The 27,973-nt window shown below is 40.2% G+C and overlaps 1 protein-coding gene across 7 annotated transcripts in view; it reads left to right on the forward strand.

Annotated features, from left to right (window-relative positions):
* Positions 1-27,973, forward strand: part of OSBPL1A (oxysterol binding protein like 1A) — a 230,192-nt gene that overhangs the window by 64,092 nt on the left and 138,127 nt on the right. For all 7 annotated transcript variants that reach the window (XM_027526163.1, XM_027526164.1, XM_027526167.1 and 4 more), the window contains 3 exons: positions 4,940-5,038; positions 8,393-8,515; positions 20,449-20,530. In XM_027526163.1, coding sequence (XP_027381964.1) covers positions 4,940-5,038; positions 8,393-8,515; positions 20,449-20,530 — 304 coding nt within the window. The remainder of the gene's footprint in view (positions 1-4,939; positions 5,039-8,392; positions 8,516-20,448; positions 20,531-27,973) is intronic.

Below are 27,973 nucleotides of genomic sequence, written 5' to 3' on the forward strand. Positions count from 1 at the left end.
ACCCTGGAGAAGTCACAGGCCTGGTCACCTGCGCCTGCAGTCTGGCCTCCTTACACACCTGGCCCCTTAGTGTCCTCACACCTCTTTCTCCCTTGCATCGGACCACAGGGCCAGGGAGGTGCTGTCTACTCTCAGCCATCTAAACTTCTCTTTTGTTGGTGCCTCCCAGCCATTCTCATCTGTTCCAGCTTTTGATTCATTTATTGAACTCAGGTTTTTCCTCAGTTGGGTTCTTTCTCTTTCTTTTTTTGGTCATTGTTCTTTCTCATTCTTGTCTACCTTAAAAAATGACAGAAGTTGTTCCCCTGATCCTTTTAAAATTTCCTGATCTTTAATTTCTTTAGAATTGCTTAGATCCTGCTATGTTACACTTCACCTTGTATATAGTTTTTGCTTCTTCTATAAACATCTGCTTAAAGCCTGCATTTATGAACCCATATGGATCCATTGAAGGTAATGGGCATTAGGTGAATGACCACTATGAGGCAGGCTCTGTTTACATTCTAGACTCTAAAGATAGATGCTTAGGTCATTGATTTGAGACCTTTTTTCTTTGCTAATATAGATGTTTACATCTATAAATTTCTTTTTTTAAAAATTATAGTAAAATACACATAATGTAAAGCTTACCTTCTTATTTCAGTAGTGTTAACTCTGGGCTTCCCTGGTAGCTCAGCTGATAAAGAATCTGTCTGCAATGTGGGAGACCTGGGTTCAATCCCTGGATTGGGAAGATTCCCTGGAGGAGGGCATGACAACCCACTCCAGTAGCAACCCACTGCCTGGAGAATCCCCATGGACAGAGGCGCCTGGTGAGCTACAGTCCATGGGGTTGCAAAGAGTGGGACACGACTGAGCGACTCAGCAGCAGCAGTGTTAACTGTATTCACTTTGTTGTCCAGCACATCTCTAGAACTTTCTCATCTTGCAGAACTGAAACTTGATACACATGCAAGAGCACCTCTCTGTTTCCCATACCCCCACCCCCGGCAACCACCATTCTACTTTCTGTTTCTGTGCTTTGCCTACTTCAGATATCTCACCTGAGTGGAATTATACAGTAATTGACAGGTTTATTTCACTTAGCATAATGTCCTTAAGGGTCATCCATGTTATAGCATGTGACAGGATTTCTTTTCTTAAGGCTGAATAATATTCCACTGTTACGTATAGACCACATTATCTTTATCTGTTCCTCTACTAATGGATGTTTGAATTGTTTCCACCTTTTGGCCGTTGTGAATACTGCCGCTATAAACATAAGTATGAAAATGTCTCATCAGATGCTTTCATTTCTTTTGGATGTAAACCTCGGTGTGGAATTGGTGGGTCATGTGGTGATTCTATTTTTCATTTTTTAGGGAACTTCGGTACTGTTTTCCATAGCACCTGCGCCATTTTACATTCGTATCAACACTGCTCCACTTTCCCCACATCCTCACTGCAACACTTATTTCAGAGGGTTTTGTTTCTTTGCCATTCGAGTAGGTATGAAATGGCATCTAACTATAGTTTGATTTCATTGCCTTGATTGTTAGTGACATTGACCATCTTTCCATGTACTTATTGACCACTTGTATATTGTCTTTGGAGAAATGCCTGTTTAATTCTCTTGCCCATTTTTTAATCAGGTTTTTTTTTTTTTTCCCTTGTTGGTGTTGAGTTGTAGGAGTTCTTTGTCTATTCCAGATATTTTCTCCTTATCAGGAACATTTTTTTTAATACTTATTTTTTTATTTAAATATTTGCAGTATTTTCTCCAATTTCATAGGTTGTCTTTTCACTCTGCTAATAATGTTCTTTGCATAGACGTTTTCATTTTTTGTGTAGTCTAATTTATGTTTTTTTTCTTTTGTCACTTGGACTGTTGGTATCACATCCAGGAACCCACTTCTAAGTCCAGGGCCATGAAACTTTCTTCCCATGTTTTCTTACAAGGATTTTACAGTTTTAGCTCTGACATTGAGGCATCTGTTTCTCCCGAGGCATTTCTCCTTGGCTTGTAGGTGGCGGCCTTCTTGCTGTGTCCTCACATGGCTTTTCCCTGTGTGCAGGCATCCCTGCTTCCTCTTTCTCTCCTTGTAAGGACATCAGTCATACTGGACTAGGATCCCACCCTTATGATCTCATTTCACCTTAATTACCCCTTTTAAAACCTTATGAAAAGCCCTATCTCCAAATGTAGTTTCACTGGGGATTAGGACTTCAACATATAAAGCCCTTAATCTGGTTGAGTAAGTCCTTTTTCCTTTCCTAGTTAACTGAGAGTCCTCATTCTGAAAATCTGTTGAACTTTTATTAAAAGCTTTTCCCATATTATCAAAATGCCCATATAGTTGTGCTCATTTTGTTAATATGATTATATTGATAGACTTTAGGGTGTTAAAATCAATCTTACACTTCTGGGACAAATCTCAGGAGGTTGTGATATATTACCATTTTAATATATTGTTCATAAATACTTTGTTAAGAATTTTTGCTTTTTTGTTCACGATGGATACTGGTTTATATTTCTCCTGTGGTGTTTGTATTTCTCCAGTGGTATTATCTGGTCTCACATAATGAACTGGAAAATGTTCCTTTTCAGTTTTCTAGAAGAGTTTGTATAGGATTAGGTTACTGCTTCCTTAAATACTCGCTAGAATTTGCCTGTGCAGTCACAAGGGCCAGGGGGTGGGGGTGTGTGTATGTGTAGTGGGGAGAGGATTGTCATTACAAATTTGACTTGTTCAGTTGCTATAGGGTATTCATATTTTCTATTTCTTCTTGGCTTGGTGTTTGTTATTTTTGTCTTTCAAGGAATTTGTCCCTTTCTTTTCCTTTGGCTATGAAACTTAGGGTAATAATATTTCCTTGTGTTTTTAATGTCCGTGTGATAGGTAATGTTGTACACTCTTTTGCTTTTTATATTGGTAATTTATGTCTTCTCTTTTTTTCAAAGATCAATCTGCCTAGCACTTTGTCACTTTTATTTTCGAAGTGATTGATTTCATTGAAATTTTTCTTATGATTTCATTCTCTTGATTTCATCGAAATTTTTCTCAGGCTTTTGCTATTTCATTGATTTTTGTTCATTTTAAAGAATCTCTCCATGTTTTGGGCTTAATTTGCTCTATTTTATAGTTTCTTAAGGTTGTAGGTTAGATTATTCAAATTACTATACAATTCAAAATATATTCTAATTCCTGTTGTGATTTCTTCTTTGAACCAATGGATGTTTAGGAGTGTGTTGTTAAATTTCCAAATAATTGGAGTTTTCATGATTGTGTTTTTGATTTATAATTTCATTTTGGTCATTGCACATTTTCTATATGATTTCCATCTTGTCAAATTTATTGAGACTCGCTTGATGACTCTACATATGGATTATTGTGGAGAATGCACTAGAGAATAACGTGTATTTTGCTCATGTTGGCATGTCCTATAAACATTCAGTCATGATGGTTGATAGTGCTGTTTAGATCTTTTGTGTCTTGCTGACTTTTTTTTTTCATTGTGTCAGTTGCTGAGAGAATGGTGTTTAAACTCCAGATATATTTGTAGCATTATTTATTTCTGTTATTGTTCACATGCATATTTGTGATTATTTTCTTCTTGATTAATTGACCCTTTTATCTATTCTGGTGGCCATCTTTATCTCCTATAATAATGTGTTTTGTTTTGAAATCTATTCTGTTTGATATTAATATAAACTTTCAGCCCTTCTTATGGTTATTGTTTATATAGTATCTCTTTTTGTATCTACTTTCCACCTACTATATCTTTATATTTATTTTCTGTCTCTTGTAGATAGTATATGTTTGGGTCCCTGTTAACCATTCTGACATTTTTTGCCTTTTAATAGAATTTCTTTTGAGATTGTGGTCCACTTTTTTGGATTGTATCACTAAAGTTAAGTTCTAGAGATCCTGGATCCTATTATTTTTCTCCATTGAAGGTAATTTCCATTGTTTCAGATCATTTTCGTGGCTAGGTTTGATTGTAAACTGTTTCTCATACAGTGGCTCTGGTCTGCATTCAGCTAGGCGGTATCTCAGCGACTGCTTGGTATCTATTTTCTGTGCATCAGTAAGAGATGTGAACAGAGTTGGGGAATCCCATCTCTGTTTCCTTTGGAGGACTCCCCTACTGTCTCTGGTATTCATGGCTGCCTAGCTTTGCTTTCTTAATTTCCAAAGACAGACTGTTATCCAAGTATGTACTTGCTGCTGTTGTGTTTCCCCCCAGGACTGTGCTACCTCAGTGAACAGTCTTGAGGATTGGAAGTGTTAGTTGCTCAGTTGTGTCCGACTCTTTGCTACCCTATGGACTGTAGCCCACCAGACTCCTCTGTCCATGGGACTCTCCAGGCCAGAATACTGGAGTGGGTTGCCATTCCCTTCTCCAGAATATCTTCTCAACCCAGGGATCGAACCTGAGTCTCCTGCATTGCAGGCGGATTCTTTACCGTCTGAGCCACTTGGGAAGCTGAACTCGGTTGCAAGGTGATGTGCTCTCCCATCGAGTTGGCCAGCCCTTGTTCAGACTTCAGCTCTTCTTTTCTACTCCTCACGCTTTGACACTCAGTTCATTCTCTATACTCACATCAAACAAAAGGTTCAGGAGAGTGGCATGAATAAGAAACTGGAGCTCTGATATCTGAAGGACTTTATAGCCCAAGTGCATGTTATGCTAAATATTTAATAGGATGAGGGAAAAACTATATACCTAGTGTATATTATTAGTATTTACTTTGAGTAATGAAGCATATGAAAGCCAGACTTGATGTAGATAAGCTACAATGCATTTGATACTCCCAACGTTATCACTTTTTTCTATTTTAAGTGTTTACTTGGGTATTATTGTCATGTTAATAGTGTTGGTTTTATGTGTAGATCATTTAAGGGTTCTGTTTTATGGGCATGAATGGTATTGTCTTACTGACTTCTTTTTATCCAAGGTAAAATCCACTGATAGCTGCCTCTTCTTTATTAAATGCTTCGATGACACTGTTCATAGCTTCAGGGTTCCCAAGAACAGCCTTCAGCAGACAAGAGAGGTAATTTTATGGATTTGTCTTTCATAAAACAACATTTAAGGACATAAAGAATATCAAATAGGCTCAATATTAACATCTTGTTGATTATGCCTTTTTAATGGGAGTGATGATATAAAACTTTTGAAATTTGGCTTATGAATTAATTCCTTATCAACATGTACCTGCAGGTATCTTCTCTTCTTTTAAGATTTTGCTTCTGTGAAAGTTAAGGGCCCCTAGTGGTTTTAGGAAAAAGCCTAAATGATTATTCATTCTGCCCCTGAATTTATAGGCGAGGTAAGATTGAAGTGCCCTCTTAACGGTCCTGCAGCTGGCCAGCGACAGAGCCTGGCTCCAGCCCAGGTGTTCTGCTTTATTACACTGTAGACTCAGCTTCTCTTTGTGGTAATTTGAATGATAGCAGCAAGCAAGAAAATTGGGATTGATGTGACAAAAATTCATTGTGTAGTTATTTAATGGAGACTGCATATTCCTTTCGATCAAGGCAGTATTGTAAACTTACCTTGTTTTTTTATAAATCATGTAAGGGGTTAAAAGCATTTGTTTTCCAGGGGCTTCTCTTAGTAGTGGGCTTCCCTGATAGCTCAGGTGGTAAAGAATCTGCCTGCAGTGCAGGAGACTCTGGTTCGATTCCTAGGCCGAGAAGATGCGCTGGAAAAGGGATAGGCTGCCCACTCCAGTGTTGTTGGGCTTCCCTTGTGGCTCAGCTGGTAAAGAATCTGCCTGCGATGTGGGAGGCCTGGGTTCAGTCCTTGGGTTGGGAATATCTCCTGGAGAAAGGAACAGCTACCCACTCCAGTATTCTGGCCTGTATTCCAGAATTCCATGGACTGTATAGTCCATGAGGTTGCAAAAAGTCAGACATGACTGAGCAACTTTCACTTTTCCCTAAGTAGTATAGTGTATAAGAATCTGCCTACCAATGCAGGGGACACGGGTTTGATCCCTGGTCTAGGAAGATCCTGGAGAAGGCGATAGCACCCCACTCCAGTACTCTCGCCTGGAGAATCCCATGGACAGAGGAGCCTGGTGGGCTGCAGTCCATGGGGTCGCTAAGACTCGGACACAACTGAGGCCTTCACTTTCACTTTTCACTTTCATGCATTGGAGAAAAAATGGCAACCCACTCCAGTGTTCTTGCCTGGAGAATCCCAGGGACATCGGGGCCTGGTGGGCTGCCGTCTATGGGGTCGCACAGAGTCAGACATGACTGAAGTGACTTAGCAGCAGTAGCAGCAGCAGCTAGGAAGATCCTATGTAACACCTACTGAGCCTGTGCTCTAGAGCCCAGGAGCCTTAGCTACTGAGCCCATGTGCCCTAGAGCCTGTGCTCTGCAACAAGAGAAGCCACCACAATAAGAAGCCCTCACACAACTGGAGAGTACCCCCGCTCTCAGCTGCTAGAGAAAAAGCCTGTGCAGCCAAAAATAGATATTTAAAATAAAAATTTTTCTAAAAATGTGTTTCCAGAATGATTAACTTTTGCCTTGCAGAGAACATTGAACAATCCAAACCATGTCTGTCCTAACATTTCATAAAAGGGTAAGACTTCATCCTGAGAAATGCTGTGAGAAATGAGGTAGAAGGTAGGTATTTTTAGGGCAAACGTTCCATATTTTTGTAAATCACTGATTTTTTAAAAACAGTAAAGCCATGAAATTAAAAGACGCTTACTCCTTGGAAGAGAAGTTATGACCAACCTAGGTAGCATATTGAAAAGCAGAGACATTACTTTGCCAACAAAGGTCCATCTAGTCAAGGCTATGGTTTTTCCAGTGGTCGTGTATGGATGTGAGAGTTGGACTGTGAAGAAAGCTGAGTGCTGAAGAATTGATGCTTTTGAACTGTGGTGTTGGAGAAGACTCTGGAGAGTCCCTTGGACTGTGAGGAGATCCAACCAGTCCATTCTAAAGGAGATCAGCCCTGGGATTTCTTTGGAAGGAATGATGCTAAAGCTGAAACTCCAGTACTTTGGCCACCTCATGCGAAGAGTTGACTCACTGGAAAAGACTGATGCTGGGAGGGACTGGGGACAGGAGGAAAAGGGGACGACAGAGGATGAGATGGCTGGATGGCATCACTGACTCGATGGACGTGAGTCTGAGTGAACTCCGGGAGATGGTGATGGACAGGGAGGCCTGGGGTGCTGCACTTCATGGGGTCGCAAAGAGTCAGACACGACTGAATGACTGAACTGAACTGATTCCTTAAAAAACTGGAAATAGAACTGCCTTATGATCCAGCAATCCCACTGCTGGGCATACACACTGAGGAAACCAGAATTGAAAGAGACACGTGTACCCCAATGTTCATCGCAGCGCTGTTTATAATAGCCAGGATGTGGAAGCAACCTAGATCTCCATCAGCAGATGAATGGATAAGAAAGCTATGGTATATGTACACAATGGAGTATTACTCAGCCATTAAAAAGAATACATTTAAATCAGTTCTAATGAGGTGGATGAAACTGGAGCCTATTATACAGAGTGAAGTAAGCCAGAAAGAAAAACACCAATACAGTATACTAACGCATATATATGGAATTTAGAAAGATGGTAACAATAACCCTGTATATGAGACAGCATAAGAGACACTGATGTATAAAGCAGTCTTTTGGACTCTATGGGAGAGGGAGAGGGTGGGATGATTTGGGAGAATGGCATTGAAATATGTATAATACCATGTATGAAACGAGTTGCCAGTCCAGGTTCGATGCACGATACTGGATGCTTGAGGCTGGTGCACTGGGATGACCCAGAGGGATGGTATGGGGAGGGAGGAGGGTTCAGGATGGGGAACACATGTATGCCTGTGGCGGACTCATTTCGATATATGGCAGAACCAATACAATATTGTAAAGTTTAAAAATAAAATCAAAGTACCTTAAAAAAAAATAAAAAAAGATACTTAACAGCAACAACAAAAAACATCAGGGCAATTTTTGGCTCTCTTAAAATGATCTGAATTTCTTGTGCTTAAGGCAGCTTAGTAAATTGTTGCTAGACGTATTATTATGCAATAACTTACTCAACAGGGTTGAGAACCTATAATTCTTAAGTGAAAAATTCTCCACCCATTGTTTTGTTTTTGTAATGTGTTTCAGTATTAATATGAATGAATATGCAAACTTACAGATGATGGTTTTTAAAGGATTGGGAAAATTTTTTATCTAGACATGTTATAAACGAGAGACGTGCATCATTACTTCGTTGTTGGGTATATTCTGCTTTGTTTTTTTGAAGCCATAACATTTTTTTTCCTCCATGTAAATTTTATGCTTTTCAGGTTGTTGTCATAATACGTGTTTCGAGTTAAAAGTGTATTTCACCTGTTTAAATCCTTGGATTATCTCAGGACTGGCTGGAAGCAATAGAAGAGCATTCTGCTTACAGCACACACTACTGTTCCCAAGACCAAGTGACTGATGATGAAGAAGACGATGCAGTTTCTGCTGTAGACTTGAAGGAATCCTTAGAGGTAAGTAGAAAATGTAACTTGACCTGTACAGCTAACTCTATCACTCAGGTTTTACTAAGAATATTTTTCTTAATATGAGGTTTTGAATTTAGATTTCTGTCCAGAATGCAAATAGTATTACTCTTTTAGTAATATTCTTCTGCTACTTATACTGTCTCTCTTATGGTAATAATGATCAAATATCTCTGTAAATAGGCTGTAATGATAGGCATGTGCCTACGTATATATTTTTTGGTTAACATGTTTATGCTGTGATCAGATTGTCATTCTCTTTGAAAACTGCTGCCAGGAGGGGAGACATGCATTGCTTGCCTTACTGCCCTTTATGACTTCACTATATATTTCAGAGTTTAAATAATGCAACCATAGTGATACCTTCCCTGGTCTGTAGTTTCATTTAAAAGCATGTGTAATCTCTAACTTCCTTGATTAGAGGTAAGGTTAAAGCATCAGTGATGAATGGAGAGGCCCTCATCTGAAGTGACATCAATGCCTCATCCACAGAGACATACCAACATAAGTAACTGAGATAGGTATCTTTTTTCTTGGCATCAGTTTTGTGGCTGTACCTTTTGAATGAATGGGTTTGGAAGAATTAGAACTACAAAAGGATAATGTGTTTTGATTTAAATAATTATATCAGAACATGTGAATTTGCCTACGCAATTTAATCCTTTTTTAAATGAAATGAATTTATTGGAGAATTTGAATGTTTCTATGTCAACAACTTTAGTTAGTTTAAGTTTACTAATATCTAAGGAGTTTTATTGACTTAAGGATCTATCAGCTTAAAATAAGAGATTCAGATATTTTGAATCCCTAATCTTATTATGGAACATGAAAAAATTTGAGCCCTTCCATGTTTGTTGAAGACATTCCCCAGAAGTTAACTGTTGCCTTACCAGCACCCCTTCTCTTTTAAAGTCGAATATGTAAAATGACAACCATAAACATAATTTTCAGATTGGTGAACTTTGCAAAAGTAACATGTAACATCTAAATAACATTAAAACTCTTCAAATAAAGAAGGTTTAAATATCTATAGCCAAAGTCATGTTAGGCAGTAAAAAATAAAACTGTGCTAAAATATTTTAACTTTTAATCAGTGTTCCTTAAGTGAAAAATCCTTCCCTATTTATGTACCTTCAACAAAAGGGTAAATAATAAAACCTGGAAGGGCTTACAAGGCATGACAACTTCTTTCCCAGGATTATGGTAATTTTAAGACCTTTTTAATGGAAGCTACAGGTAAAATATAAGCATACTAAGTTGCATATCATTAAAAAAAACTTCCTTGAGGAAATGTTTCTTCTTTAGCTTCATTTTCAAATTTTAGAGTTATCAAGCACAACTGTACCTTTTATTCCTTAGTTGAACATTGAGTTCTTACATTAACTTTAAACTCATGAGGTTTTTGCCTTGTAGATTTTATAGCACCTGAAGTCGGTGAGAGTTTCAGCCAGTGTTAAGTACTTGAGGTTTTGCAGGTTTACACTTATCTCTTTCTAGCAGAAGTTGAGTGCTTTCCTCTGTCTCAGTTTCTGGAGGTTGGTCAGAAAAGGTAAAATCTGACACGAGCCTGACTTGTAGCTTGTGGTAGACCGGCTCCAGAACACCCTCAGTCCTTGGACTCTTAGGCTGCAGAGAAATACTGGGACCAATTTGTGAAATAGATCTATTCTAGATGTCTATAGGCTTTCTAAAGGAAATGAGGAATTCTCGGACTGGAATGTTCTGCAACTACCTGAATTAACAAAAATTAACCTCATTCCCTCAACATGCTTTTGAACGAGTAAGTGGACTTAGAAGAAATTGGGGGGGATAGGGGAGTGTCCACACAGAGTGACTGTGTCGTATGATGCTCTTGGTCCCATTGTACCTCTTCAGGGAGGGGCCTTCAGAAACTTAAAACATTTTGTCTGAGCCCTCAGTCTGTCACTGTCTTGAGGTTTGGCCTACAGGGAGAAAAGTGTAAGACAGATCATAAAAATATTGGCCTTACAGTTATTGCCTTCATGGCAACTTGAAAATATTTCAGAAATAAAAACTGGAAGAGAAATTCAGGCAGGTGTTGGTATAGAACTCTACTGTCTAATATGATTGCTGCTAGATACATGTGACTATTTACATTTAAATGAATTAGAGTTAAATGAAAAATCCAGTAACTTTTTTTTTTAGTTTAATTTTTGTAGCTGTGCTGGGTCTTCATTGCTCTAGTTGTAGCAGGCGGGGGCTACTGTCTGGCTGCAGAGGGCCAGCTTTCACTGTGTGACTTCTCTCATGGCGGAGCACAGGCTCCAGGGCACGCAGGCTTCAGTAGTCGCAGTTCCCGGTCTTTAAAGCACAAGCTCAGCAGTTGTGGCACATGGGCTTAGTTGCTCCTTAACATGTGGGGTCTTCTGTGGGGTCTTCTGTGACCTGCAGTCTAACCTGTGTCTCCTGCATTGGCGGGTGGATCCTTTACACTGAGCTACGGGAGAAGTCCTAGTTCCTTATTTTAATTAGCCACATTTCAAGTGCTCAGCATTTCGGACTCTCTTGTTGACTATGAGGGCTACTCCCTTCCTTCTAAGGGATTCTTGCCCACAGTAGTAGACATAATGGTCATCTGAGTTAAATTCACCCATTCCAATCCATTTTAGTTCCCTGATTCTTAAAATGTTGATGTTCACTCTTGTTATCTTCTGTTTGACCATTTCCAATTTACCTTGATTCATGGACCTAACATTCCAGGTTCCTATGCAGTATTCATTACAGCATCAGACTTGACTTCCATCACCAGTCACATCCACAGCTGGGTGTTGTTTTTGCTTTGGCTCTGTCTCTTCATTCTTTCTGGAGTTACTTCTCCTCTGTTTTCCAGTAGCATATTGGGCACCTACCAAACTGGGGAGTTCATCTTTGAGTGTCCTGTCTTTTGCCTTTTCATACTGTTCATGGGGTTCTCAAGGCAAGAACACTGAAGTGGTTTGCCATTCCCTTCTCCAGTGGACCATGTTTTGTCAGAACTCTCCACCATGACCTGTCCGTCTTGGATGGCCCTATACAGCATGGCTCATACTTTCATTGAGTTAGACAAGGCTGTGGTCCATGTGATCAGTTTGATTAGTTTTCTGTGGTTGTGGTTTTCATTCTGTCTGCCCTCTAATGGAGAAGGATAAGAGGCTTATGGAAACTTCCTGATGGAAGAGACTGACTGAGGGGGAAACTGGATCTTGTTCTGATGGGCGAGGCCATGCTCCATAAATCTTTAATCCAATTTTCTGTTGATGGACAGGGCTATGTTCCCTCCCTGTTGTTTGACCTGAGGCCAAACTGTGGTGGAGGTAATGAAGATAATGGTGACCTCCTTCAAAAGGTCCCAAGCACACACTGCCACACCCAGTGCCCCGAACCCTGCAGCAGGCCACTGCCAATCCACACCTCTGCTGGAGACTCCTGGACACTCACGGGCAAGTCTGGGTCAGTCTCTTGTGGAGTCCCTGTGCCTTTCTCTTGGGTCCTAGTGCACACAAGGTTTTGTTTCCCCAACAGTCTGTTTCCCCAGTCCTGTGTAAGTTCTGGTGGCTCTGTGGAGGGGGTTAATGGTGACCTCCTCCAAGAGGGCTTATGCCGTACCCAGGTCTGTTGCACCCGGAGCTCCTGCCCCTGTGGCAGACCATTGCTGACCTGTACCTCCGCAGGAGACACTCAAACACTCAAAGGCAGATCTGGCTCAGTCTCTATGGAGTCTCCTGGTGCGCATAAGGTTTTGTTTGAGCCCTCCGAGCATCTCTGGCAGGTATAGGGTTTTACTCTAAATGCGATTTTGCTCCTCCTACTGTCTTGCTGGGGCTTCTCCTTTGCCCTTGGACTTGGGTATCTTTTTTTTTTGCTGGGATCCAACATTCTTCTGTCAGTGGTTGTTCAGCAGTGAGTTGTAATTTTGGAGTTTTCTCAAGAGAAGATGAGCACACGTCCTTCTCTCCACCATCTTGCAAGCTAAATGTGGTACTTGGATGCAATCTCAAAAACGACAGAATGATCTCTCTTCATTTCCAAGGCAAACCATTCAGTGTCACAGTAATCCAAGTTTGTCCTCCAACCAGTAATGCTGAAGAAGCTGAACAGTTCTATGAAGACCTACAAGACCTTTTAGAACAAACACCCAAAAAGATGTCCTTTTCATTATAGGGGACTGGAATGCAAAAGTAGGAAGTCAAGAAACACCTGGAATAATAGGCAAATTTGGCCTTGGAGTACAGAATGAAGCAGGGCAAAAGCTAATAGAGTTTTGCTAAGAGAATGCACTGGTCATAGCAAACACTCTCTCCCAACAACACAAGAGAAGACTCTACACATGGACATCACCAGATGTTCAACACTGAAATCAAATTGATTATATTCTTTGCAGCCAAAGATGGAGAAGCTCTATACAGTCAGCAAAAACAAGACCGGGAGCTGACTGTGGCTCAGATCATGAACTCCTTATTGCCACATTCAAACTGAAATTGAAGAAAGTAGGGAAAACCACTACACCATTCAGGTATGATCTAAATCAAATCCCTTCTGATTGTACAGTGGAAGTGAGAAATAGATTCAAGGGATAAGATCTGATAGACAACCTGAAGAACAATGGAAGGAGGTTTGTGACATTGTACAGGAGTCAGGGATCAAGACCATCCCCAAGAAAAAGATATGCAAAAAGGCAAAATGGTTGTCCTAGGAGGCCTTAAAATAGCTGAGAAAAGAAGAGAGAGAGATGAAAGAGATCAGTCGGTCAGTCGTGTCCGACTCTTTGCAACCCCATGAATTGCAGCACACCAGGCCTCCCTGTCCATCACAAACTCCCGGAGTTCACTGAGATTCATGTCCATCGAGTCAGTGATGCCATCCAGCCATCTCATCCTCTGTCGTCCCCTTCTCCTCTTGCCCCCAATCCCTCCCAGCATCAGAGTCTCCTCCAATGAGTCAACTCTTTGCATGAGGTGGCCAAAGTACTGGAGTTTCAGCTTTAGCATCATTCCTTCCAAAGAAATCCCAGGGTTGATCTCTTTTAGAATGGACTGGTTGGATCTCCTTGCAGTCCCAGGGACTCTCAAGAGTCTTCTCCAACACCACAGTTCAAAAGCATCAATTCTTTGGCGCTCAGCCTTCTTCACAGTCCAACTCTCACATCCATACATGAACACAGGAAAACCATAGCCTTGACTAGACAGACCTTTGTTGGCAAAGTAATGTCTCTGCTTTTGAATATGCTGTCTAGGTTGGTCATCACTTTCCTTCCAAGGAGCAAGTGTCTTTTAATTTCATGGCTGCAGTCACCATCTGCAGTGATTTTGGAGCCCAGAAAAATAAAGTCTGACACTGTTTCCACTGTTTCCCCATCTATTTCCCATGAAGTGATGGGACCAGATGCCATAATCTTCGTTTTCTAAATGTTGAGCTTTAAGCCAACTTTTTCACTCTCCACTTTCACCTTCATCAAGAGGCTTTTTAGTTCCTCTTCACTTTCTGCCATAAGAGTGATGTCATCTGCATATCTGAGGTTATTGATATTTCTCCTGGCAATCTTGATTCCAGCTTGTGCTTCTTCCAGCCCAGCATTTCTCATGATGTACTCTGCATATAAGTTAAATAGGGTGACAATATACAGCCTTGACATACTCCTTTTCCTATTTGGAACCAGTCTGTTGTTCCATGTCCAGTTCTAACTGTTGCTTCCTGACCTGCATACAGATTTCTCAAGAGGCAGATCAGGTGGTCTGGTATTCCCATCTCTTTCAGAATTTTCCACAGTTTCTTGTGATCCACACAGTCAAAGGCTTTGGCATAGTCAAGAAAGCAGAAATAGATGTTTTTCTGGAACTCTCTTGCTTTTTCCATGATCCAGCGGATGTTGGCAATTTAATCTCTGGTTCCTCTGCCTTTTCTAAAACCAGCTTGAACATCTGGAAGTTCATGGTTCACATATTGCTGAAGCCTGGCTTGGAGAATTTTGAGCATTACTTTATTAGCGTGTGAGATGAGTGCAATTGTGCGGTAGTTTGAGCATTTTTTGGCATTGCCTTTCTTTGGGATTGGAACGAAAACTGACCTTTTCCAGTCCTGTGGCCACTGCTGAGTTTTCCAAATTTGCTGGCATATTGAGTGTAGCACTTTCACAGCATCATCTTTTGGGATTTGGAATAGCTCAACTGGAATTCTGTCACCTCCACTAGCTTTGTTCGTAGTGGTGCTTTCTAAGGCCCACTTGACTTCACATTCCAGGATGTCTGGCTTTAGGTCAGTGATCACACCATCGTTATTATCTGGAAAAGAAGAGAAAAGAAGAGAAGTGAAAGGCAAAGGAGAAAAGGAAAGATATACTCATTTGAATGCAGAGTTCCAAAGAATAGCAGGGAGAGATAAGAAAGCCTTCCTCATTGATCAATGCAAAGAAATAGAGGAAAACAATAGAATGGGAAAGACTAGAGATTTCTTCAAGAAAATTAGAGATACCAAGGGAACATTTCATGCAGCGATGGGCTCGATAAAGGACAGAAATTGTATGGACCTACCAGAAGCAGAAGATATTAAGAAGAGGTGGCAAGAATACACAGAAGAACTATACAAAATAGATGTACATGACCCAGATAAACTTCTTCATGACCCAGATAACCACAATGGTGTGAACACTCACCTAGAGCCAGATATCCTGGAATACAAAGTTAAGTGGGCCTTAGGAAACATCACTATGAACAAAGCTAGTGGAGGTGATGGAATTTCAGCTGAACTATTTCAAATCTTAAAAGATGATGCTGTGAAAGTGCTACACTCAATATGCCAGCAAATTTGGAAAACTCAGCAGTGGCCACAGGTCTGGAAAAGGTCAGTTTTCATTCCAATCCCTAAGAAAGGCAATGCCAAATAATGCTCAAACTACCACACAATTGCACTCATCTCACACACTAGAAAAGTAATGCTCAAAATTCTCTAGACCAGGCTTCAACAGTATGTGAACCATGAACTTCCAGATGTTCAAGCTGGATTTAGAAAAGGCAGAGCATCCAGTAATCAAATTGCCAACATCTGCTGGATCATCAAAAAAGCAAGAGAGTTCCAGAAAAACATCCATTTCTGCTTTATTGACTATGCCAAACCCTTTGATTGTGTGGATTATAATAAACTGTGGAAAATTCTTAAAGAGATGCAAATACCAGACCACCTTACCTGTCTCCTGAGAAATCTGTATGCAGGTCAAGAGGCAACAGTTGGAACTGGACATGGAACAACAGACTGGTTCCAAATTGGGAAAGGAGTGCGTCAAGGCTGTATATTGTTACCCTGCTTATTTAACTTCTATTCAGAGTACATCATGTGAAATGCCAGTCTGGATGAAGCACAAACTGGAGTCAAGATTGCCAGGAGAAATATCAATAACTTCAGATATGCAAATGACACCACCCTTATGGCAGAAATTGAAGAAAAACTAAAGAGCCTCTTGATGAAAGTGAAAAAGGAGAGTGAAAAAGTTGGCTTAAAACTCAACATTCAAAAAACTGAAATCATGGCATCCGGTCCCATCAGTTCATGACAAATAGATGGAGAAACAATGGAAACAGTGAGAGACTTTATTTTTCTGTGCTCCAAAATCACTACAGATGGTGACTGCAGCCATGAAATTAACGACACTTGCTCCTTGGAAGAAAAGCTATGACCAACCTAGACAGCATATTAAATAGCAGAGACGTTACTTTGCCAACTAAGGTCTGTCTAGTCAAGGCTATGGTTTTTCCAGTGGTCATGTATGAATATGAGAGTTGGACTGTGAAGAAGGCTGAGCACCGAAGAATTGATGCTTTTGAACTGTGGTGCTGGAGAAGACTCTGGAGAGTCCCTTGGACTGCCAGGAGATCCAACCAGTCCATCTTAAAGGAAATCAGTCCTGAATATTCATTGGGAGGACTGATGCTGAAGCTGAAACTCCAATACTTTGCTCACCTAATGCGAAGAGCCGACTCATTTGAAGAGACCCTGATGCTGGGATCGATTGAAGGCGGGAGAAGGGGACAAGAGAGTATGAGATGGTTGGATGGTATCACTGACTCGATGGACATGAGCTTGAGCAATCTCCGGGAGTTGGTAATGGGCAGGGAGGCCTGTCATGCTGCAGTCCATGGGGTCACAAAGAGTCAGACATGACTGAGTGACTTAACTGAGAAAGTGCTCAATAGTCACATGTGGCTGTCACCTTGGACAATGCAGATATAGAGTGTTTCCATCATCATAGAAAGTTCTTTTGGATCAAACTGGGATGGGTGCTTACATTTGGGGTGGCACTAGGATAGCGGGGGTTTTATTCATTGAGGATCTCTTGATTCTTACAGGCTCTGAACTATACCTGTGTTATAAGAAGTAATGAACAGATGATGCTAAATTTTAAACATATGAGAAAGTGATATCAGACTTTCTTGACTGAAGAGTAAATGATTCCTAATTAAAGTGAATGCAGGAAGATGAGTGTACATCAGCTCAAAGCTGATAGAGTGGTACCCATACAAGAAATCAAGCATATATATATATACACTCCATATATATATATATATGGAGTATGAAGTTATCCTTGAAGTGGATTTGGCTGGAGTTTGGAAAGTTTGGAGATGAGTATGGGGCTCCAGGGCTCAGGATGCTGGCTGTTGTCTGCAGAGGAAGGTTATCTGGATTCTACAATCCAATATTTTTAAAGTTTAATGTTATTGAGGTACAATTTTTATGTAATAAAATGAGGGCATTGTAGTGTCTTAAGTTTGATATGTTTTGACAAATACCCTGTGCAGCCGTCCCTCCTATCCAGGTGTGGGATGTTTTCATCACCGCAAAAAGATCTCCATTCCCCTTCCAGACAGTGCTCTCTACACCGTCTCGGGCAGCCACTGAGCTGCTCTGTCATCACGGTCTTTGTCAGCTTTGTCCACTCTAGGATTCCAGCTACATGGAATCACACCATATGTCTCTGGTGGCTATCATCGTTCACCCACAATGTTGTGTTTATCAGTAGTTTCTTTTTATCGATGTTGGAAGGCAGTCTGCTTTGATCCTTTTTAAAAATTGAGGTGTAATTGATTTACAGTGTTGTGTTAGTTTCTGGTATACATCAGTGATTCAGTTATCCATACATACTTTTTCTTACTGTTTTCCATTATGGTTTAATATAGGATATTGAATATAGTTGCCTGTGCTGTACAGTAGGACCTTATTTTTTATTTTATATATAGTAATTTATATCTGCTTATGCTTCAGCTCTCAATTAACCAACTATGGGATTGTCTGTATGTGGCAAATACGCTGAAATTCATGACCTCTCTGCTATCCCAGCCACTCCTCCGTAGATACCTACTCCTTTGATACACAGTTTTGAACTGTCTCCTATGTCAGGATGGACAAAGCAGTTTAACATCAACTTAAAACCAACAGCAGAACTCTGGATGGGAAGAAGTAGCAGCAGGAGACCTGCGTGGGGCCCAGCTGCTCACCCGGGCGTCTGCCACCCTCTGTGGCTGAGGTCTGTGGGTGTGCTCCTGTTCTTGGGCTCTGTGCCCAGGTATCCTGGGTATAAAATACTGTCACACTTCAGCTATTAGAATACTGCTTGCATGGGAGCTCATTTAAGTAGGGCCAATAAAAATGGAAACCTAAGGAGTCCCCGACATAAGGTGCGTGGCATGAAGTCAGTGAGACACCACGCTGGGCTCTGCGATGAACGAATGAACATTAACCTTCCTCAATCCCTGGTGGCTCCGACGGTAAAGAATCTGCCTACAATGCAGGAAACCCGGGCTCGATCCCTGGGTCGGAAAGATCCCCTGGAGAAGGAAATGGCAACCCACTCCAGTATTCCTGCCTGGAGAATTCCATGGACAGATGTGGGCTACAGTCTATGGGGGTGGTGAAGAGTCGGACATGACTGAGACTGAGTGCACACACACTATTAGATTTTCCGATTTTTGTACTGCAACCAGTAGCCACTAAGAGGAACTGATAACAAATTGGAGAATGTGGATTTTTAAAAATTGTGTTTATAACTACTGCTGCTTCTTAGCATCAATTAAACGACATTAATTGTTTAGAATAGCAGATACCTATTTGTATACAACTATGAAACAGCATGTGTAGATGGAATCTTCTCCAGCTTACCTACTGTGTAACTCTTAAGTAAATTGTGGATCAGGGTAAGATTTTTACTGTTAGAGATGCTGAAGGATGATGAATATAGTTCAAGTATTTGAGGATGATGCAGGAGAATGTTTCTTGTCTTTAATTGTAACCACAGGAACTATGATTATAGATTCACAGTCTGCAAATGAAGCTCTTGTTTGCTTTTGTGCACCCAGCTAACTTTTCAGCATAGAAAAAAAAGAGACAGAAAACAGTAGTATTGATGCGCATGGGTAGGGGTATTAAATATGTATAGAGTGAAATGACAATTTTCTATAAATAAATTATGAGTGATACATTTGGTTGTGTGGTACATGTTTTCAGTGGCCCCTGATCGACTTTTTTCTTGCCTTAAATGTGTATTTAAAGACTGTGTCTGAAAGAATTACCCAGCATATCGTTTCTGTTTCTGTGGTGGCACAGAAAGGTATTGGCACAGTGTAGGTATTCTTCCTATCTCCCTCCCCTGCAAAAAATGAACCGCATTTTTATGTTGTTGGAGCTCTCAAAATGGAGTAATGTACATTTTAAAGAGAACATTGCCTGTCACGAATGTGGTACCGTGACTAATTCCGCTGGGGTTGAGCTGAGTTGAACCACTGAAAGATTTATCAGGTGGGGAGCATGCGTACCTGTATCACCTTGGCACGTAGGTCTGATTTAGGGGGAGTAAAAATGTTGGGTGATGAGCCAGTTGATGTTAGGAGTACAAAGTAGAGAAGATTCATGCGTGCGTGCTCAGTCATGCCCGACTCTCTGCCGCACCTTGGACAGTAGCCCACCAGGCTCCTCTGTCCATGGGATTCTCCAGGTAAGAATACTGGAATGGATTGGCATTTCCTTCTCTAGGGGATCTTCTCAATCCAGGGATCAAACCCTGGTCTTCTGCTTGGCAGACAGATTCTTTACCACTGAGCAACCAGAGAAGAATTCATAGGCTTAATGTATTACTCAACCTACAACAGTATGATAATCTTGATAAGCTCAAGGTTCTCAGAATATTTTCTTATTGCCATAACCAACCAACTTTACAATGATTATTTTCTTGCTTCTTATTCTTGCTTCTTAGTTTCCTTTAAAGGGAAACTAAAAAAAACTTATTTCAGAATTACAGATTTATCTGATTTTTCATTTTTGGACTTACAAATCTATACTAAGATGGGATGCAGTTTACATCATGAAACTCTGTTTTTCTTTTAGGGATCTAAATATGTAGAAATTTCCGATTACACGGAAGACTGCTTTACCTTATTTTTATAAGCTTTCACTGACTGAAAAAATGTCCTGCTGGTCTGATTATGTGGGGGCTGTGCTCACTTAGATTTGCTGAATGAAAATCCGGTTGTGGTTTCCAAATGTTACTACCATCTGGATTTTTTCAAACAAAAACAATTTCTAAAAGATATTCTTAATGAGTGCATTTTATAATTTCTCGATGAATTTAACAAGCCTACTAAGTGTGAATAAATCAAATCTCAGATATATATTGTGTAATGAGTTATTAGAAGTAATTGATACAGTTGTGTAGTATCGTGACATGTTGAATGTATTTAAAATTTAGAAGATTTTTTTATTAATCTGTACATGGTTATGTTCAGTTTCTAAGGTGATTTTCTCTCACCCTTTTCTCTCTGTTAGGAACATGTCTCGATTATTACAGTATATCAACCTGTGAGATAAAAAGTTTCAATGGCAATATTAAAGCATATGTACTGTAAAAATCCTGTATTTAACTTTTCTTTTGTTTTCTTTTCCAGAAAGCACAGATATGCCAACAGAGACTAGATAAAGAAATTTCCAACTTTCTCAAGATGATCAAGGAGGGTGACATGGCTCAAGGTAAAAAGAAGTAAAACCCCACTCTTTAAGACACCCATCATCATAGATGTTCATCCTTTGGTTGGTTATACATTACAGATAATTTTTGGTTTTGAATTCAGAATTGTATTTGAAAAACAAAGTTAACCTTCTGGGGCTGTAATTCATTTTGGCTATGGAGTGAGAGCTCTATTTACGAATCCCAGAAGACTTGGATTTTGGAGTCAAATTGTCTTAGATTTGAATCCTTGTTCTGCCACTTGTTACTTTTAAGCGGGACAGTTAATTTCTCAGAGGTTTAGTTTCCCTGCCTATAAAATGAAGGGGTTGGCAGTTCCCAGACCTTGGTCTTTTGCCATTCTGTGAATGTATACATGAACTTGTCTAATTATTAATCTCCTTTTCAAAAGTAAATTTTTATACCTTTACTCTTCTTTAGTTATGAATTACCAAGAGTTAATTATAAGTACTCCAGCAATCAAAATACAACCCAATGCAAAATACAAAAATCCCAATATAAAATCCAATATGCAAATTAGGTTTTGAGAAAAAATTGATTACTTTGTAAATTAAACAGTTATCCTGTGCCTTAGACTTGAGACTTTTAACAGTTGCTTTAGACTTGAGCTCTGATATGTTTGTAAATAACTCCACTAAAATTGAATCAACTTAGTTGTCTATGGGATTATGACTATATCAATTTTAATAATGATCTAGTTTTGTATGTGCCTGGGAAAGGTGAAGGTATGTTGATATCAGAATAAACTGAGCATAAAAGTTCTGTATCTGTCCAGATGTACCTCAGGCATCACTTTGCTTCAGTTCAACAAACACTTATTTATATGAGTGATGACAGCTTGGGAAGGATAGCAGTCATTTTGATTATTAACTGCTAGCTGGAATATTTCATTACTTATGCTGTTTATGCTCAGTGGGCTTTTAAATAATAACAGCTTCATTATATTTAATTCACATAAGCCTAGAATTCCCCTATGTGGAGTGTATCAGTGGCTTTTAGTATGGTCACAGACTTATGCAACTATGACTATTCATGGGCTTTTAAAATACCATCCTCACCAAGAATCATCTAAACTCAGCTGAGATACTAACAACATTTAAAAGATACAGAAACTGTGCAGAGTGAGGTGAAATGTAAAGATTATTTTTTTTCATCTGGACCAAAGTAAGAAATTATATCAGAACTACAACCAAATTGTTTTTCTTTTTTTTTTTTTTCTTCTTTTGAACCTTGAGACAGATGTCTTGGTTCAGGTCACCTGTATGACTTGCCACTCATAATAATGGCATGCATGTATGTCTTAGAGACATACATGGTATTCAGTACCAAGAGTGCGTTCACTTTGCACAGTGACGTCTGGGAAACTTTGAAAAATATTTGTGATTTGACAGTGCTACTTCATGTATCTGCAGTAAAAGTCAGTGGGTTTATACATGGACGATTATGGACATTATTTTCTGAAAGACTGGTGTAGGTAAATAGAACAACACAGGATCAGAAATAGAATAGAGATAATTTCATGAATGGAGTTAGAGCTTTGAAGGTAACTGAGTCTGCTCTTAATGCCAGTGGATTGTACAGAGTAACCCGGCACATGGGCTTTATTAAAGGAAGCCGATAGATACACATCCTACTCTAAACTGCCTACGTAGTTTTCCAGTGACATCTCAAGAGGAAAAACTAAAATGTTTGTGGACGGAATCCAGATCTTGTGGTTGGGATTGTCAGTTGGTTTACGTTTTGGTACAAAACTGTATGAATGTGAACTTTTAAGACTCCCACCCTCTTTCTTACTGCATCTTCTATGGTACACATTCCGCTCCGTGCTGCCTGCATCCAGATCACTGCAGCGCCTGCCCTTTACTCTCCCTGCCTTCTGGGAACCACCCCCCCCCCTCCAACACCCTCTGCATTCCATGCTTAAAGGGGGTTGAGTCAGAAGGCTTTCAGGAACTCTTCCAATTCAAATGCTGTGAAGTACTGCATTATTGCTGCCAGATTCATTTTAGAAACTTACCGTTTAAAAATGATTATAAATGTGTTTTTTTTTTTTTTGCCTGAGAAAATCTTTTAAGTGTCCTTGAAACTGCAGAATAAAATACAAACTTTTTATCTTGGCATTTAAGGATGTTCTTAACCTGATTTTTTAGCTTTATTTACAGTTCTTCTCCCCATGATCCCTGTGAACACTTTTGACCAAACACTGTGTCTCTTGGTCCTCTGTTAAAGTAATGCTTTTGTTTTCATGTGTGTGTTAGTCATTCAGTTGTGTCTGACTCTCTGTGACCCCCATGGACTCTAGCCCATCAGGCTCCTTTGTCCATGGGCTCCAGGCAAGAATGCTGGAGTGGGTTAGCCGTTTCCTTCTCCAGGGGATCTTCCCAACGCAGGGATTGAACCCTGGTCTCCCACATTGCAGGCAGACTCTTTACTATCTGAGCCACTGTCGTTTTCATGAGTGGACCTTAAGCCTAATTTCCATCTGGATTAATACCAAAGTTACGTATCTGACATGGATAACACATCGTTCAAGGTGTAAAGGATGCAGTACTGAAATTGCTACAATTTGATCTTTACCAAAAGCCTGGTTGCAAAAATGAATAAAATCACTCAAACTTATAAAACTTTTGGAAGACTTCCCGAAGGCCATGTAGTCAATCTGTTCTACCCGACAACTCTAAATTTACCCTTAGGTGTAATAGCCAGGTTTTGACCATTGTAAATAATGTATGGTACACTTATATTTGACCACATCACTTTATTACCATAGAATTCTGGGCAATGAGATTATGGGTGAAAATATATTAATGTTTTTGAACCTATTGATACATACTTATAAGTAACTTTCCAAAAAAGATTCATTACTTTACAGGCCAAGTTTAATGCATGCACTTTATTGCTAACTGTGTATAGTAAATCCCTGGTTGAAGACATTATCATGTTGTCAGTTACCAAAAAGAAGAAGTCTTGAAAAGCGCTTTTGTTCAACCCACTTACAACTTTAGTCAAAGTCCTGGACTTTGAGTAAGGATTCTTACCACCCCTTCACTGTTGCCATACCAGTCCAAGCCACCCTCATCTCCTTCGTGTGCTATTAAAAACAGCCTCCTGACTCAATTCCCACCCGTGTCCCTACAGTCCCTGCCCCAGGGATCCTTCTAAAGCATTAGCGGGTTGATACTCTTAGCTCAAAACACCCCTTTGCTTCCATGTCTTCTCACTTAGAGACAAAGATGAAGCCCTTCTAATGATCTACTCCTTCTAATGATCTACAGAGTCTCTCTGTCCTCCTCTCCTGCCTGCCTCTCTGCAGCCTCACTGGCCTTACTCTTCCTTAAAGCTGCCTGCGTGTGCTGGCCCTTCTGCCTGGAAGGCTTTTCTCCAGGACTTTCCCTGACCCCCGCTCCCCTTGCTCCAGCAGAACCTTGCTTGATGCCCTGGGCCCTGGATCACTATCAACTTCAGAAGCATTCTTAGGGCTTCTTTGCCCTTGGCCCTCTGATTGGCTCCAGCTGACAGAGACTTTGTCAGGAGATGGGGTAGGGTGGGAGGAGGGGTAGGTTGGGGTCACCTGGCTCCCTCCGGCATGGCTGTGGTCTGCCTGTGGCTGGACTCCCCTCTTGATGGGCCCAGGGCTCTTTCTGCCATGATGTTATTGATACCAAGTCCTGTCTCAATGTCCGACTCGGACTCGCTGCATCTCCGGCCATGCGTTGTTCTTCTTTGTCACTTACCAACCTTCGTGTGTGTGTGTGTGTAGTTGACTGTCTACCTCTCCTGTTGGAATATAAACTCCATGAAGGGAGGAACTTTGTTTTATTCACTGATTATCTTCAGCACCTAAACTATGTGCATAGCACATAGTAGGTGCTTGTGTTCCCTTGGCCCTTGTCCAACCTCCCCTCCCCCTTCCACACACACACACACACACACACACACACACACACACACACTTTGAGTGAATGAAATGAGTAACATATTTAGCTAATAAATTTATAATATTTCTGTTGAATTTGGGGAGATACCAGTACTACATTTGTTCTGTCAAGTTATTGAGTATACAGATCATACAATTCAGTGAAATCTTTTTTTTTCCACTTTATTTATTTACTTTTTTGGAGGGTAATTACTTTACAATATTGTATTGGTTTTGCCATACATTGACTTGAATCTGCCACAGGTATACATGTGTTCCCCATCCTGAACCCCGCTCCCACCTCCCTCCCCATCCCATCCCTCTGGGTCATCCCAGTGCACCAGCCCTGAGCATCCTGTATCCTGCATCGAATCTGGGCTGGCGATCTGTTTCACATATGATAATATACATGTTTCAATGCCATTCTCCCAAATCACCCCACCCTCGCCCTCTTCCACAGAGTCCAAAAGACTGTTCTATACATCTGTGTCTCTTTTGCTGTCTTGCATACAGGGTTATTGTTACCATCTTTCTAAATTCCATATATATGCGTTAGTATACTATATTGGTATTTTTCTTTCTGGCTTACTTCACTCTGTATAATAGGCTCCAGTTTCATCCACCTCATTAGAACTGATTCAAATGTATTCTTTTTAATGGCTGAGTAATACTCCATTGTGTATATGTACCACAGCTTTCTTATCCATTCATCTGCTGATGGACATCTAGGTTGCTTCCAAGTCCTGGCTATTATAAACAGTGCTGCGATGAACATTGGGGTACACGTGTCTCTTTCAGTTCTGGTTTCCTCGGTGTGTATGCCCAGCAGTGGGATTGCTGGGTCATATGGCAGTTCTATTTCCAGTTTTTTAAGGAATCTCCACACTGTTCTCCATAGTGGCTGTACTAGTTTGCATTCCCACCAACAGTGTAAGAGGGTTCCCTTTTCTCTATACCCTCTCCAGTATTTACTGCTTGTAGACTTTTGGATAGCAGCCATTCTGACTGATGTGAAATGGTACCTCATTGTGGTTTTGATTTGCATTTCTCTAATAATGAGTGATGTTGAGCATCTTTTCATGTGTTTGTTAGCCATCTGTATGTCTTCTTTGGAGAAATGTCTGTTTAGTTCTTTGGTGCATTTTTTGATTGGGTCATTTATTTTTCTGGAATTAAGCTGCAGGAGTTGCTTGTATATTTTTGAGATTAGCGCTTTGTCAGTTGCTTCATTTACTATTATTTTCTCCCATTCTGAAGGCTGTCTTTCCAGCAGACAAAAGCCCACTTCCAGCAAACTAAAGCCCAGGACCAGACGGCTTCACAGCTGAATTCTACCAAAAATTTAGAGAAGAGTTAACACCTATCCTACTCAAACTCTTCCAGAAAATTGCAGAGGAAGGTAAACTTCCAAACTCATTCTATGAGGCCACCATCACCCTAATACCAAAACCTGACAAAGATGCCACAAAAAAAGAAAACTACAGAACAGTATCACTGATGAACATAGATGCAAAAATCCTTAACAAAATTCTAGCAAACAGAATCCAACAACATATTAAAAAGATCATACACCATGACCAAGTGGGCTTTATCCCAGGAATGCAAGGATTCTTCAATATCCGCAAATCAATCAATGTAATACACCACATTAACAAATTGAAAAATAAAAACCATATGATTATCTCAATAGATGCAGAGAAAGCCTTTGACAAAATTCAACATTAATTTATGATAAAAACCCTCCAGAAAGCAGGAATAGAAGGAACATACCTCAACATAATAAAAACTATATATGACAAACCCACAGCAAACATTATCCTCAATGGTGAAAAATTGAAAGCATTTCCCCTAAAGTCAGGAACAAGACAAGGATGCCCACTCTCACCACTACTATTCAACATAGTTTTGGAAGTTTTGGCCACAGGAGTCAGAGCAGAAAAAGAAATAAAAGGAATCCAGATTGGATTCCTCCAGAAGAAGTAAAACTCTCACTGTTTACAGATGACATAATCCTCTACATAGAAAACCCTAAAGACTCCACCAGAAAATTACTAGAGCTAATCAATAAATATAGTAGAGTTGCAGGATATAAAATCAACACACAGAAATCCCTTGTATTCCTATACACTAACAATGAGAAAACAGAGGAATTGAATTAAGGAAACAATTCCATTCACCATTGCAATGAAAAGAATAAAATACTTAGGAATATATCTACCTAAAGAAACAAAAGACCTATATATAGAAAACTATAAAACACTGGTGAAAGAAATCAGTGAAATCTTGTAGGAACTTAAAGAGGGAAGAAACTGTCAGCCCTCCCCTTGGGAGCAGTTTGCATTCTTTAACAGATGGGGTTTCCACAGTCAATGCCATTGGTTTTTATATCGGATTCTTCTCTGGATTCAGTGGTTTTCCTGAGACAAACCTTTGAATAGTTCTTTTCACTAGGGATCTGTGAGTAGCAAACTTTCCCTCTCATCTAAATCTTTATTTGACCTCCGCTGGGTTAGTTACTGTCCATTAGTTTTTTTTTTTTTTTTTTTAATATATAATTTTATTTAGTTTTTACTTTTGGCTATGGGTCTTTTGTTGCTGAGTGGGCTTTTCTCTAGGTGTGGCAAGCAGGGGCTACTCTCTGGGTATGGTCTCAGGCTTCTCAGTGTGGTGGCTTCTCTTGTGGGGGTCACAGGCTCTGGGGTGCACAGGCTTCAGTAGCTGTGGCACGTAGGCTTGGTAGTCTTGCCTTCTGGGCTTAGTTGCTCCTCAACATGTGGGATCTTCCCAGATCAGGGATCAAACCCCCTGTTTCCTTAATTGGCGGGCAGATTCTTTATCGCTGAACCTCCAGGGAAGCCCCTCCATTAGTGTTTTGAAGATGCAATTCCAATTTCTTCTGGCTTCTAACATTCTAATGATGATTCTTTGATAGGCTTTTTTTTTTTTTTTTCCTTTTAAAGTTCTCTTATTGCTTTTCAGGAGAAGGCAATGGCACCCCACTCCAGTACTCTTGCTTGGAAAATCCCATGGACGGAGGAGCCTGTTAGGCTGCAATCTATGGAGTCGCTAAGAGTCGGACACGACTGAGCGACTTCGCTTTCACTTTTCACTTTCATACATTGGAGAAGGAAATAGCAACACACTCCAGTGTTCTTGCCTGGAGAATCCCAGGGACGGGAGAGCCTGGTGGGCTGCTGTCTATGGGGTGGCACAGAGTCGGACACGACTGAAGTGACTTAGCATAGCATTGCTTTTCAAAGATCTCCCCTTTGTCTTTGTCGTTTTGCAGTTTTAAAGTGTCTTACGTTTGCTCTTTGAGACTGTGTTTAATTCAAAGACTCGTTCACTCCTCCTTCAGTCTAGGAAAGTTCTTTGTTGTCGCTTCACACTTTACTTCTTCATTCCTTCTCTTCCGCAGAAACTTCTTGGGAGGCTTCTTATTTTATCCCCCATCTCTTAGTGTCTCATTCTGTTTCTATTTTTTCTGTGTTGTATTCTGAGTAATTTCCTCAGATCTACTTTCTAGTTT

Source organism: Bos indicus x Bos taurus, chromosome 24 (assembly GCF_003369695.1).
Source record: "Bos indicus x Bos taurus breed Angus x Brahman F1 hybrid chromosome 24, Bos_hybrid_MaternalHap_v2.0, whole genome shotgun sequence".
In the NCBI taxonomy this organism is placed as follows: Eukaryota; Metazoa; Chordata; class Mammalia; order Artiodactyla; family Bovidae; genus Bos; species Bos indicus x Bos taurus.